The following is a 15,036-nucleotide window of genomic DNA, read 5'->3' as shown; positions in this document are numbered from 1 at the left end:
CAGTTAAGAGGATTACTTAAGCCTAAAGACGCAAGACAGAGGCAAGAAATGAAAGTGGAAAACAGAAGTAGAATAGAAATACAGTAAAAAATGATAGCAAATACCAGAAAACACCTTACAGTGTGAAATAATGGGCTGCACTCCACAGTACTGTTCAAATATTAACAACGCCCCTTAGTGCTATCCGAGGACAATTGTAACCTCCAACAGTATTCCGCCAATATCCCGCAAAATGGCTGATTAACATCTCTCTTGCTTTCTACCCAAGAAACAACCACGAGTTTACAGGAATGATGACGAAAATGGCAATATATTACTTCCTTGCTGGCAAGCAGTCAGAGACAATGCCATGGTAACCTGTAGGTTCATTGTCGGTCTATCGGGCACTTAATGCAGAGCATGAGACAGCCAAAAATAGTATGTTTCTCCATCATTTGAAGAGTAAGCGAAATTATGTACATAACAAAAGTTGTTTATAATGAAGAGACACTTCAGATATAGTCCATAGATTTTACAGAAAATCAATAGTGTAAGAGAAAATGGAAGAAAACTGTTCTGGTTTTCCTATAAAACCCCCATCTATTCAAACATTTTAAAGTCATATGCATATCAAAACCTTCCTCGGGATGAGTATACTCCAAATATGAAGTTTGGTTGAGATCTATCTGGCCGTTTTGCCATGATCGTGGAACAAACAACAGACACGAAAAATAAAAACCACTGATATGGTTTTAAGTTGACCTAAAATGGACAAATATCTGAAAAATTGGCAAAGCAGATGAAATTACAGACAGTGGACCCCCTAAAACTTTATTTATATAGATAGCATGTTCTGACTGACTGACTGACTGACTGATTGATTCATCATCGCCGAGCCCAAACTACTGGACAAAAGAAATGAAATGTTGAGGATATGTTTATATTACAGTGTAGGTGCTCAGTAAGCAAGGATTGTTGGATAATCTGTAGGTTAGGGGGTGTTAAAGGGGGGCTGAATTTTTAAAATGAGTATATATCTCACAAACTTAACAGTTTAAAGATGTGAAAATTGGTATTTGGAATCTCCTATAAAAATAAAGAAACATACCCCACATATCCCACATCGTTCCATCTATATGATAGGTCGGCGAATGAAGCCCCTCCACCAAATTCTGTGTACTTTTCTCCTTCTTCATTGTTGTCCCAGTCCCTTCCTCATTGCTGAATGTCATTTTTCACCATATCTGTATATCGCATTCTTGGCCGCCCTCTTGGTCTTGAATATTTCTGGGTATACGATCAGGATCCATCCTTCACATGTGACCATACCATTTGAGTCTACACAGAGTTATGTTATCCTACATTCTGCCAACCTGAGCCATATCCCTGATGTTCTCATTACGAATTTTATCTCATCTTGTTTTGCCAACCATCGTTCGGACGAATCTCATTTCAGCTGCCTGAATCCTTGCTTCATCCTTTTTCCTCATGGTCCAGGTCTCACTCCCATATATCAAAACTGGCATGTAATTAGTCAGATAAATTGCTTGGACAACTCTATAGCATGTTCCTCCAGCTTGAATCCTGCTGTAAGTTCCTCTTCAATGAGCCTGTTGCTGATATCATGTTCCCGAGATATTTGAATTTGTTGGACATCTTGAGTTGTTTACCCTATATTTCAATGTAACCTTCAGGTTGACCATTTCTCTGCATAACCAAAACTTCATTTTTCCTGACTGAATCTTAAGCCATACCCTTTAGTTGTTACTGTCCATGCATTGGTCTGATCCCGAAGTTCTTCCCTGGAATCTTGGAATGAGTATATCTATATCTCAAAAACTTAACAGTTTAAAGACATGAATTGGTATTTGGAATCTCCTATAAAATTAAAGAAACATGTATTTCTATGTTTTCAGGAAGTCCAATTAAGGGGGAAGGGTAAAAAGAAGTGAAAGAAGGGTTGAATCATTTTTATGAGGATACTTGTATCTCAAAAACTAAAACTGTTACAGATGTGAAAATTAGTACAGGGAATCTCCTAAAAATTAAGATGTATTATTTTTTGGTTTTCGAAAAATCCACTTAAGGGGTGAAAAGAGAAAAAGGGGGTGAATTTTTAAAATGAGTAGGCCTACATCTTAATAACTTAACATGTTACAGACATAAAAATTGGTATCTGGAATCTCCTTTAAAAATAAAGAAATATGTGCTTTTTTGTTTCTGTAAAGTCCACTTAAGGGAGGTGAAAGGAAGTGAAAAAGTGGTTGAATCCTTTTTATAAGGATACTTATATCTAAAACAAACTGACGATGTTATGGGCATGAAAATTGTTATTTGGAATCCCCATTAAAGATAAAGAAAAACATAGTTTATTTTACCGGAAAATCCACTGAAGTGGGGGTTGAAAAGAAGTGAAGAAAGAATGGAATTCTTTCTATGAGGATACTTATGTCTCAAATACTGAAGATATTCCAGATGTGAAAAATTGGTACTTGGAACCTCATTTAAAAATAAGGAAAGAAATATGTTTTTATTTTTAGAAAATCCACTGAAATATGTGCGGGGTGATGAAGTGAAGGAGTTGAACTCCTTTTTTATGAGGATACTTATCTCAAAAACTGAAGATGTTACAGAATTGAAAAGTGGTGTTTGGAGTCTCCTTTAAAAATAAAAACACTTTTTTTTTTTTTTTTGGTTTAGTTAAGTCCACTTGGATGTGGGTGAAAAGAAATGAAAAAAGGAGTTGAATTATTTTTATGAGGGTACTTATATCTCAAAAACTGAAGATATTACAGGCGTAAAAATAGGTATTTTGATTCTCTTTTTTTCTTTGGAAAATCCACTTGAGGGGGTAGCGAGGTTGAAAAGAAGTGTAGTAGTTGAATTCTTTTTATAAGGATATTCAAATCTCAAAAACTGAAGAGCTACAGACATAAAAATTGGTATTTTGAATCTCCTTTAAAAATAAAAAAAGAGGTATTTTTGTTTTAGGAAAATTTACTTAACAGGGTAAAAAGAACAGAAAAGTAGGTAAATTTTTAAAATGAGTATATCTCAAAAACTTAACATGTTTCAGATGTGAAGAATGGCATTTGGAATCTCCTTTAAAAATAAACACGTACTTTGTTCTGAAAATCCACTTAATGGGTAGGATGAAAAAAAGTGAAATTTTTTAAGGATACTTATGATATTATAATTATTATAGGGATATTAAGAATTGTAGGCTTTAAATTAGCCATTAACGTTATCGGGGGTTTGTACATCAATAAGTTATTATTATATCTCAAAAAACTGAAGGTGTTACAGGCGTAAAAATTGGTACTTGGAACCTCATTTAAAAATAAGGGAACACATATGTTTTTGTTTTTGGAAAATCCACTGAAAGGGGTGGGGTAAATGAAGTAAAGAAAGAGTTGAGTTTTTTTTTATGAGGATACTTATATCTCAAAAACTAAAGTTGTTATAGACTTGAAAATTGGTATTTGGAATCTCTTTTTAAAATAAAAATATGTATTTTTTGGAAAAGCCACTTAATGGGGTGAGAAGAGAAAAAAGAGTTGAATTCTCTTTATGAGGATACTTTTACACTGACTGACAGAGCAAATGCAACACCAAGAAGGAGTGATCAGAACTTTATGCCAATTGCAGGGTAGACTGACGTCACTGAGGTATGCTCATGATGTGAAATGAGCCGCTGTGCTGCGCACGTAGCGAACGATAAATGGGACACGGCGTTGGTGAATGGCCCACTTTGTACCGTGATTTCTCAGCCGACAGTCATTATAGAACGTGTTGTCGTGTGCCACAGGACACGTGTATAGCTAAGAATGCCAGGCCGCCGTCAACGGAGGCATTTCCAGCAGACAGACGACTTTACGAGGGGTATGGTGATCGGGCTGAGAAGGGCAGGTTGGTCGCTTCGTCAAATCGCAGCCGATACCCATAGGGATGTGTCCACGGTGCAGCGCCTGTGGCGAAGATGGTTGGCGCAGGGACATGTGGCACGTGCGAGGGGTCCAGGCGCAGCCCGAGTGACGTCAGCACGCGAGGATCGGCGCATCCGCCGCCAAGCGGTGGCAGCCCCGCACGCCACGTCAACCGCCATTCTTCAGCATGTGCAAGACACCCTGGCTGTTCCAATATCGACCAGAACAATTTCCCGTCAATTGGTTGAAGGAGGCCTGCACTCCCGGCGTCCGCTCAGAAGACTACCATTGACTCCACAGCATAGACGTGCACGCCTGGCATGGTGCTGGGCTAGAGCGACTTGGATGAGGGAATGGCGGAACGTCGTGTTCTCCGATGAGTCACGCTTCTGTTCTGTCAGTGATAGTCACCGCAGACGAGTGTGGCGTCGGCATGGAGAAAGGTCAAATCCGGCAGTAACTGTGGAGCGCCCTACCGCTAGACAACGCGGCATCATGGTTTGGGGCGCTATTGCGTATGATTCCACGTCACCTCTAGTGCGTATTCAAGGCACGTTAAATGCCCACCGCTACGTGCAGCATGTGCTGCGGCCGGTGGCACTCCTGTACCTTCAGGGGCTGCCCAATGCTCTGTTTCAGCAGGATAATGCCCGCCCACACACTGCTCGCATCTCCCAACAGGCTCTACGAGGTGTACAGATGCTTCCATGGCCAGCGTACTCTCCGGATCTCTCACCAATCGAACACGTGTGGGATCTCATTGGACGCCGTTTGCAAACTCTGCCCCAGCCTCGTACGGACGACCAACTGTGGCAAATGGTTGACAGAGAATGGAGAACCATCCCTCAGGGCACCATCCGCACTCTTATTGACTCTGTACCTCGACGTGTTTCTGCGTGCATCGCCGCTCGCGGTGGTCCTACATCCTACTGAGTCGATGCCGTGCGCATTGTGTAACCTGCATATCGGTTTGAAATAAACATCAATTATTCATCCGTGTCGTCTCTCTGTTATTTCCCCAACTTTCATCCCTTTTGAACCACTCCTCCTTGGTGTTGCATTGTCACTGTCAGTCAGTGTATCTCAAAAACTGAAGAAGTTACAGATGTGAAAATTAGTATTTGAAATCTCCTTTTACAATAAAGAGAAACGTAATTTTTATTCTTGGAAAATCCACTTAGGTGGGAGAGAACTTATATCTCAAAAACTGAAGATATTACAGACAGTTTAAAGATGTGAAAATTGGTATTTGGAATCTCCCGTAAAAATAAAGAAACACTTTTTTTTTTTCGACTTGAGAAATGACTGTTTCTCACATGTACAGTTCATGTTTCAGAGTTAACTCTACCAGTAGCCTGGTCGTCTTAGCCCCAAAAAGATCAAAAACGCGGTTTACAAAGAGGTACTGGGGTAAATGAAACTTAATACTTTAGGGATTTTCAGATAATGTCTTAGTGTAGTACCGACGAATGATTACTTTTATCAAATTACGAAATCCATGCAAGCAAAGCCACGGATAAGAGTTAGTTTATATGTATTTACACTCAACACAAATACAATATCACTTGAAATATACACTTAAATAATTTGCAATCTATCTGCAAAGCAGTATCAGTTTGGTACGACTGATCCACAATAGTTCACTACATCAAAAACTGATTGTCAACACATCACTCTACCAAACCATGACTAATCTGCCGATGCAGTATCAACAACACAACTCCATAAGTACTCACTTTATTTCAACAACTCACTGCTGATCCGCTCCCTCCACAGTATCAAAACAGCTGAACTATGATAATATCACCAACTGACTTACATCTCTGTATGACTCATATATATATATATATACTGGCTAAGATTCCAGATAATTCTGCTTTTTTACAACATAGTATTACTATAAGATGCCTGCAAGATTCTATAATAACATCAGAAAGTCCTAGTAAGTTTCTGTTCTAGAATTGTCTTGAAAAAATTTTTTTGCTATGGTACATAACCTAAAGATATCTACGAACATCTAGAATATTATATCACTAGGTGTTTTCCTGAACAATTTGAAAACTTGGACGGTTATTTATCAGTGATAAACATGATGTAACCTTAATCTAACATCCATTGAGAAATACAGATATAACCAGAAGTTCCCTGAATGACTTAAATACAGCAAGGATTATTTACCAGTACCTTTTTTTTCCTTTTACAAGTTGTTTTACAAGTGTCTATTTTCATTTTGACCATATATATATATGTTAAATTAAATATTATAATAATTCTAATTTCGTGTGGCTATTACTAGCCGATTGCAGCCCTTGTAAGGCAGACCCTCCGGTGAGGGTGGGCGGCATCTGCCATGTATAGGTAACTGCGTGTTATTGTGGTGGAGGATAGTGTTATGTGTGGTGTGTGAGTTGCAGGGATGTTGGGGACATCACAAACACCCAGCCCCCAGGCCAATGGAATTAACCAATTAAGGTTAAAATCCCCGACCCGGCCGGGAATCGAACCCGGGACCCTCTGAACCGAAGGCCAGTACGCTGACCATTCAGCCAACGAGTCGGACAAAGTAAACTCTTGTCCTCATCCCGAGGTGGTGCAGCTCTTTTCAGGCACACCCCCATTGGAGGTGAGCTGCATGTGCCATTTCAACCACATACCAGCCCTCCTGCCATTCTTAAATTTCTGGCAGTACCGGGAATCGAACCCGGGCCCCCGAGGACGGCAGCTAATAACACTAACCGTTACGCTACGGAGGCGGACTTAAATTAAATATAATTAAATATATTTAAAATGTTTGACAATTAACTTATTGAAAACCACCTATTCAATACTATTAAAGTCTTTAAGACTATTATACAATCATTATATTAAAGTTTTAAGCATATGGTACATGTTTCACCTGTCATTGCAGGCATCATCAGCCATAAATTCTAAACTCCAAGTCAGAGCTCTGAGTGGATGCTGTACTAAAACTATTCTCAAAAAGTAAGTTTTTTTATATAACAATTTGCACTGATGTGCAAGAACATCATGGTCATATTTGGAGTGAACTGGCCAATCATGTCTTAAGGTTCTAATGAGACGTCCAATGGAGATGTACAAAGAATTGTTGTAAAAAAATAGTTTTTAAGAATAGTTTTAGTACATGTTAATATCCTATACAGCAGAAAGAATGTGTAGATGTTTTGATTTCCACTTCACTTCATTTGCCGTCTCATTATCGGCATATTTTTCACTTCTTTTCACCACTTTCTACGACACAAGTTATATCTTGGTTCGGTGTACTCATCCTTCATGGCTCCTGGCTTCAGTTCCTCCTCCGGTTTGCTGAGCTTGGCTTCCTCCTCATCATGACCAGATTGCTCTGTGTCTGGGATCATTGGTGCCACACCATTGTCCTTCTCCACTCCAGCTGGCACATTCCAACACTGCATCCAGCTTACCCTGAATTCATAGGAGTTGTTTCACCTCTTGTAGCTCTGCTGCATGGACCTTGATTGGAGGACTAGTTCTCAACAGGTACACCGCTTGATGCACCTGTTTGTCCACTTCAACGGGTCCAATCCACTTTGGTGTGAGGCCTGCATGGAATCCACCAATCTTATTACTGACCGAGGGATTACGCCGTAGTACCTGTTGGCCTGGTAGTAAGATCTAGTCTTCTTCAGTATCTAGAGCATTGAACTGGGTAAGTTCAAGGACACAATTTGTTCTTGGCCAACACATGCGTTGGTTATGCTGCCATTCGGTGAGGAGAACTGCAGTTTCATGTTGACCAGAAATGGGGAATGATTGAATCTCCCAGTCACCAGTATGATGCAGTTGGCATCCAAGGAATAGCTTTGCTGGGGAGCATCCGGTGACATGGTTGATACATCATCATAAGGTAAAGAGTGATTGTGGTACTTGACAGTCCCACAGCCTGTGCTCTTTGTCCACCAGATAAATCCGTAGCATCCGCTTCAGCTCTTGCTTCCGTCATTATGTCGGGTTGGCCCTCAGGTTGTAGATAGGGGTGCTCCATACCCCAATTGTTCATCACCTACCGCCACTTCTTCGATGTGAACTAGCTCCTGTTGTCGGACAAGATGCACTGTGGATCTGCTGAATACCTCATCCTGCAGAAGGCTGATGATCCATCCTGTTGTAGCTTCAGGTATAGGGAAGGCTTCTACAAATCTGATGAAGAGGTCAGTGACTCCCCGAAGTTCTGTCTTGCCCCTGTAATGATTACAGTCAGTGACCAGCAGTTCATTTATTTATAGTAGAAGCTTGCGTGCATAGGACTAAAGTTTAAAACAGGTTAAGATGTGTTACTGTCAAGCTGTTTATCCTCAAAATTGCTTTATGTAGGCTTCCAAAACTCTTCCTGGAAACAGTTCATTATGACACACCTTAAGGAAATTCCCATCTATGGCAAAACCATTCAATCACAGAACAGGTAAATCCCCAGGGCCACACCACTCAATGTTGGTAGCACACCCAGCCTGCTCACACTCCTAAAGGATCAGATAAAAGCCTTCTTTGGGGTTCCTGCTGATAATTTTTAACCAGCAGTTGGCAATATATTGAGTACATTTAACATTCTACAGCACTTCTGTACCTGTGCAGTTGGTGGGAGTGGTATTATATTCAGGTAGTTACTACACAATTTCCCCAAGAAATATCTGTTCATTGCTCATCATGGGTGGTAACTGAGGGTGACCAGTGAATTGGGTGGCAATATAGACAGGGTTGATTGTAAAATCCATTATGCTTTCTATTTAGCTGTGGGTCTCTCCAAGGATTTTTATGAACTTTCTGTTGAGCCAAGAAGTTCAAACTTGGGATAGATATTCCTTCTAGATTGTAGATTTTCCTCAAGAACTTAAGCATCATAAAACTGCAGAAATTTTGATGGAAATTCTTTAAAACCCTCTCGCATTACACACAAGTATATAATGTTGTCCCACCTATTCTCTGAAAGTACATCAAATGTGAGTGCTCTTCTCTATCAGGCAGCCCTAGCTCTAGCTGAAGCAAGTAGTATGGGGCCTGGTAGTAATCATTCTCTTTGCTTTATTGATGTCAATTTAGTTCAAGGTTGTAAATATTATTCTTTGCAGTTGTGGTCACATACATTCAGTATTGAAGATTCAAACTTTATGGAATTCATTCTCTGATTTACATCCTCTTGAAGAAAATACTGTCAAGATCTCAGCTGTAATTTTATCCTTTCTACTTCTGAGTGTACAAATAACACATCAAAAATTGAAATTTGACTCTTTGTGGTATTCATTCTCTTAGCAACATTCTCTTGAAGAATATGAAATAATTTATTCTCCTGAGACAATATTTCCACATACCCCCAATATATGGACCACATGATTTGTCCGGCTACACAACCAGTATATTGGGAAATTTCACCTAAGATAAACAAGCCCTGTTCAACCAGATACCTACGCACTCAAGCATCCATTAACTAGAAATGACATTAACCTAATTATTCGAGATATTATTTCCACTTTAGAACACTGTGACCTTCATATCATTTTTTTAAATCTTGAGAATCAAAAGTCAATGGAACTTTTATCATCTAGTAATTTGTTCCTAGGACACAAATCATTTTAATAATATGAACTGTTTTTTAAACTGTGTTCACATAGATAGAATGAGTCAATTTTAAGAAGTAGTCATTGTTTTTTAGCATTAATAAGAATATCATGTGTTTCTTATTATAATTATTTTTAGGCTGAAGATGTCTCACAAGGAAGAGATGAAACATGTCTCTTTTTAAAATAAAATAAATTAGAATAAAATAAAATAAAATAAAATAAAATAAAATAAAATAAAATAAAATAAAATAAAATAAAATAAAATAAAAAGAAATAATATTGTACAGTACTGTAAAGGTGGAATTACTCAATTATTAAGACCTTCTATCTTCTTGAGGTTGACAAAATGGATTAATTAAATGTATTTCTTATGGAACAAATAGGACAGGCAAACCCTAGAGAGAGACCGAGCTCGATAGCTGCAGTCGCTTAAGTGCGGCCAGTATCCAGTATTCGGGAGATAGTAGGTTCGAATCCCACTGTCGGCAGCCCTGAAAATGGTTTTCCGTGGTTTCCCATTTTCACACCAGGCAAATGCTGGGGCTGTACCTTAATTAAGGCCACGGCCGCTTCCTTCCCACTCCTAGCCCTTCCCTGTCCCGTCGTCGCCGTAAGACCTATCTGTGTCGGTGCGACGTAAAACAACTAGCAAAAAAAAAAAAAAACCTAGAGAGCTGCATGAAACGCTTTTGCACTCTCCCAAAAAATTGTTGGACCGGGCGAGTTGGCCGTGCGGTTAGGAGCGCGCAGCTGTGAGTCGCATCCGGGTTCAAACCCCACTGTCGGCAGTCCTGAAGGTGGTTTTCCATGGTTTCCCATTTTCACACCAGGCTGTACCTTAATTATGGCCATGGCCGCTTCCTTCCCATTCCTAGGCCTTTCCTGTCCGATCGTCACCATGAGACCTACCAGTGTCGGTGCAACGTAAAGCAACTAGCAAAAACAAAAAAATTGTGGAATCAGTGTTTTTAGGATTGTAGGCCCATATTTTTTCAAAATGTTAATGAAGAAATAGTGATTCTTATTTCAGAATGTTATATCACTATGATGGAAAACTTTCTTCTACCTTCCTTCCGACAGCTTGGCATTGACCTGAAGAGCCTTTATTTTCAGCAGGATGATGGAACAGCCCACACTACTTGAGAGAGTATGGCCGTTGTTTATAGAGAGTTTGAAAGTGTTATATCTCATTATGGAGACATTGTATGGCCTGCACAGTCACCCAATATTGTTGTTTGTTGTTGCTATTTTGCTTTACGTCGCCTGCAAGCACACAGCTGTGCGCTCCTAACAGCACGGCCATCTCGCCTGGTCACCCAACATTAGTGCCCCAATTTTTTTCGATGAGGATTTTTGAAAGACCATGTGTTCAAGAAACATATTGCGAAGATTCAAGGACTCAAACAAGCCATTGATGATGAAGTTGCGACTACTGATGGCAACTTAAGGAGACACGTGTATGACAACTGCCGGAAGTATTTACAATAATGCGTTGATTTAAATGGAGGACATCTTTCTGTCACAATTTTCAAGAAATAAACTTGTAACCTTTAGATAATAAATGGCATATTTCAGGGTATTTACAGACTATTTCACTTTACATTTCCTGTTATCTATGATAATTTGAAATATGTCTATCAGCTCAGCACCACTCTGTATTACCAGTGCTATGTTCATAAAGCATTCTACAAATTTCAGAGCTGCCAAACTTGAGACGCTGTAATGCTTTTGTCAGAGATATATGAGAGTGGAGCAATGAAATCTGTTGATATGATAGCCATGCAAAGGCAGCAATGTTTGAAATCTTTAAGCTAAATTTATAAAAAGAAATAAACACAAAGAGAATAATGACAATGAAGCTATTAGCATGGAACAAACAATATTACTATTACATTAACAATACAGAAAATCAGAGGAAAGCACGTTCCCGTTTCACTTAATTTTGGTTTACTGTCTTGTTCATAGCACAGCTTTATTGCCTAGCTAGCTTGTTTCACATGTTCATCTACTGGATTGAAGTTATTATCTTCTCTAGCCAGTGTGACATCATTACAGAAGATACCTCCAAGTAATAAGTCTGACCTAAAGGCAGTCATACTTTCCTTCAGAACCATTGAAGTATGGAAGAAAAAGTACTGCAAATATTGAATTTCACGACCGCATTGTACTCAAAATAAATTTTCAGTGTATTAATTCATATTAAGTACACACAGTAAATACTGAAGAGATGTTAAGTACAAAACAAAAATGGCCAACCAGACATCAGTGGGATCCGAATCCACAACCTCCAGATTTTGCATCAATTACTCAATCCAGTTATGGTATGGTGGCCTAGGTCATAAAATATACAGCAATTTCACTATCTGTAAAATGACATGTTACAGCACAAGTTAAATGATTGACAAAGGCCAGCAGAATATTCTGTTGGACTAATTAGTGTGCAAACTTTACCTCAGTTTTTGTTACTGTATCGTCATCTCTAGTGAAGTTTGAGTTTTCTGCTTTTTTTTTTTTTTTTAGTTCCAAGGCAGGCTTCACGCATTCCTTTCCAGCAATATGATATTCAACATCTTTTCTTCCTTGATGACAATAACTTCCTTCCTTCCTTCCTTCCTTCCTTCCTTCCTTCCTTCCTTCCTTCCTTCCTTCCTTCTTGCAATTGTGCACAGAAATGAAGATTCTTTACCTGCTGCAGGCCAAATGAATGACCATTCCAAACTCCACTCTTTCTGAAAACACAATTTATATTTATACAACCTTTCATACTTCAGTAACAAAGTTGGTGTAGTCTTGGAACCACTACCTTTACAAGTAACAAGTAACTAATCTCATTTTGTTCCGTATTGAAGATAACAATAAGTAAAATTCTTTCAAGAATAAAATTTGCTGTGTCCACCTATTCAATACAATTATATTCTGTAGTGATTAAATGCTACATGAATTACATATACTAATTAGGAACAGGTTTTTGCCCTATTTTTGGGCATCTTCAGCTTAATAATAATCTTAAGGTGAAGTCTTTAAACCAATAATAATAATAATAATAATAATAATAATAATAATAATAATAATAATAATAATAATAATAATAATAAAACCAATTAAACATTATAACTTGAAACTAAATACAATGATCTTATGCTTAAAACATTTTTTTACAAAAAGTTGTGCTATAGGTGATATTTAAACAGATTTACAATGTGTACATTTACATTAATTAAAACCCAGAATTTGTGACAAAGAAACAATTAAAATTATCATACAATGACTAGAAATTGTCCAAAGCATAAATTGGAACTTCTCCAACTGTATGGATGAAAGTTTATACAAATGTGTTCACATTGACTAGAAATTGACCAAAGCATAAATTGGAACTTCTCCAACTGAATGGATGAATCATTAGGTTGATAGTTTATACAATTGTGTTCATTCAAAGGTGGTTATGGTCACCTATGTCGTAAGTACACAGCTACAAAACCGGAACCGACATTATACCATGGTATAATGTCCAAAATAAACTTTCTCTCCTCCTGTTTGTCTGCCATCACGATACATTCTCCCGCTCTTGTTGATACCAACTGGCAGGAGGACGGGGTATTGCACAATATTGCCAACACACAGCACAGTATTTTCCAATTTGTGCAATATATTTCAAACTTTTTTGATTTCATACAATATATTGCACAACCCTTCAATATTAAATACACACAATCAATTATATTGCACAAACCCCAATATTGCGCAATAATACTGCATGCCTATGGGCCCCTTTAAACTAAAAAGTCTTAAATAGAAATACTTTTTATAACAATGCATTTATTCTACCTAAACATAAATAAAGTGCTAAAATGAATGCGCTTGCCATGGTGGTACTGACTCACAATAGAGATGTTCTACTGTTGTACCTGATGGCACCTCAGGCCAGAATATCACATGTTGGTGCAAATATACTACCAGACACCTCTCTCCCTGTCATCAGAAGATACAGATCCTGCCACCACTGTTTCCAAAAGAGAACGATGATTTGTCTGTCTGCCACTCATGTTTTTGTTGCCCCAGTATAGTTCAGTAACTATGCACTAGAGCATCAATGGTAGACTGAAGAGGGGCTGACATATACACAGTCCAGATTGCAACCAACAATTATGTTATGAGCCAATGTGTAACAGAGCGCTAATTCTATGGTAACTCCATTGATTGTACTGCATGACTGGTCAAAGCTATGCCAATAATGTGACCTCTGTAAATGTTGCTGATGTGCTTACATGGCTGTCTCACATGAACATGCAGTATTTTCTTTGCCTGTTGACCATTAAATGAGATTTTATCCCATATCACAAAATGACAAGCGATGAAATTTCCAAATGTTGAGATGTGACCTAGACTTGATACACATCGATAAACCACACTGTAATCAATCAATCAATCAATCAATCAATCTGATCTGCATTTAGGGCAGTCGCCCAGGTAGCAGATTCCCTATCTGTTGTTTTCCTAGCCTTTTCCTAAATGATTTCAAAGAAATTGGAAATTTATTAAACGTCTCCCTTGGTAAGTTATTCCAATCCCTAACTCCCCTTCCTATAAATGAATATTTGCCCCAGTTTGTCCTCTTGAATTCCAACTTGCCGATCACTTCTTCAGTGCTGCCAAATGTACACATCATGAGAAAATTAATGTTATTGTACAACTCCTGTTAGATGTTGTGATTTTAATGAACATGATGTACATGAATTTTAAAAATTGTTAGTCTTCAACACTGAGAGCGACACACAACATTATTCTTCCATCTAGCCCAGAATAGAGGATGGTGAATTTAAAAATTTAAAAATTTAAAATTAGTATGAAACTAATAAGTTAACAGAGCAGTAAACACTATTTGATACAAAAAACAAATATAAAACAGTATAAAAAAACAAATTATAGACACTGAACTTATTTCCAAAATGTCCTAATTAATTGGTAGCCTACTTCTGTGCCATTACATTGTTTTTTGATGAGGCTGTAAAATTATTTTTTATTGTATCTTTGTTCATGTTATAATTGTTTTCCAGCACAATCAGAATAAAATATGTTGAACATGTGCAAATTTCCAGGTACAAATATGATGTGTGCTACAAAAAATATCAGGGATGAACTGTAGGTGGCTCAGCTATTACTTATTGTAATCAATAGAAATTTCAAATGATATCTAAGAAGTAAACTGCAACTACTTCAAGAAAATGTGTTAAAAACACTAAAATTTGACGGCCTTACAAGAATATTTTTATTTTCATGGAATGTTAATAGTGTAAGCGTAACAAGATGTTTTAAAAACTGTTTGAAGGGTATGATCCTATCAACGACTTTACGGAGTGCATAGTAACTATGGCATTATTATAATAAAACCTTTCTCTGTCTAGGATTGATGTTCTTGTGAAAAGTATTCCACAAGTTTTTGTTACATAAAATAATATGGATATATAATTTTAAATTGAACAGTAATTATTAAATATGTTCTTCCCACTCATTATATCATGCTGAATGGCAATTCAAGTTAA

General features: G+C 37.9%; 1 protein-coding gene across 1 annotated transcript in view; it reads right to left on the bottom strand.

Moving 5' to 3' along the window:
* Nucleotides 1-12,123: 12,123 nt before the first annotated feature.
* LOC136858287 (uncharacterized) overlaps nucleotides 12,124-15,036 on the bottom strand; it is a 120,820-nt gene continuing 117,907 nt past the window's right edge. Inside the window, exon 3 of the mRNA XM_067137714.2 lies at nucleotides 12,124-12,225. Coding sequence (XP_066993815.2) covers nucleotides 12,179-12,225 — 47 coding nt within the window. The 3' untranslated portion in view covers nucleotides 12,124-12,178. The remainder of the gene's footprint in view (nucleotides 12,226-15,036) is intronic.

The sequence above is a fragment of the Anabrus simplex genome, chromosome 1, assembly GCF_040414725.1.
Source record: "Anabrus simplex isolate iqAnaSimp1 chromosome 1, ASM4041472v1, whole genome shotgun sequence".
NCBI classification, from domain to species: domain Eukaryota; kingdom Metazoa; phylum Arthropoda; class Insecta; order Orthoptera; family Tettigoniidae; genus Anabrus; species Anabrus simplex.
Note: the sequence above shows the minus strand (reverse complement) of the source record. Positions and strands in the feature narration are given on the sequence as shown.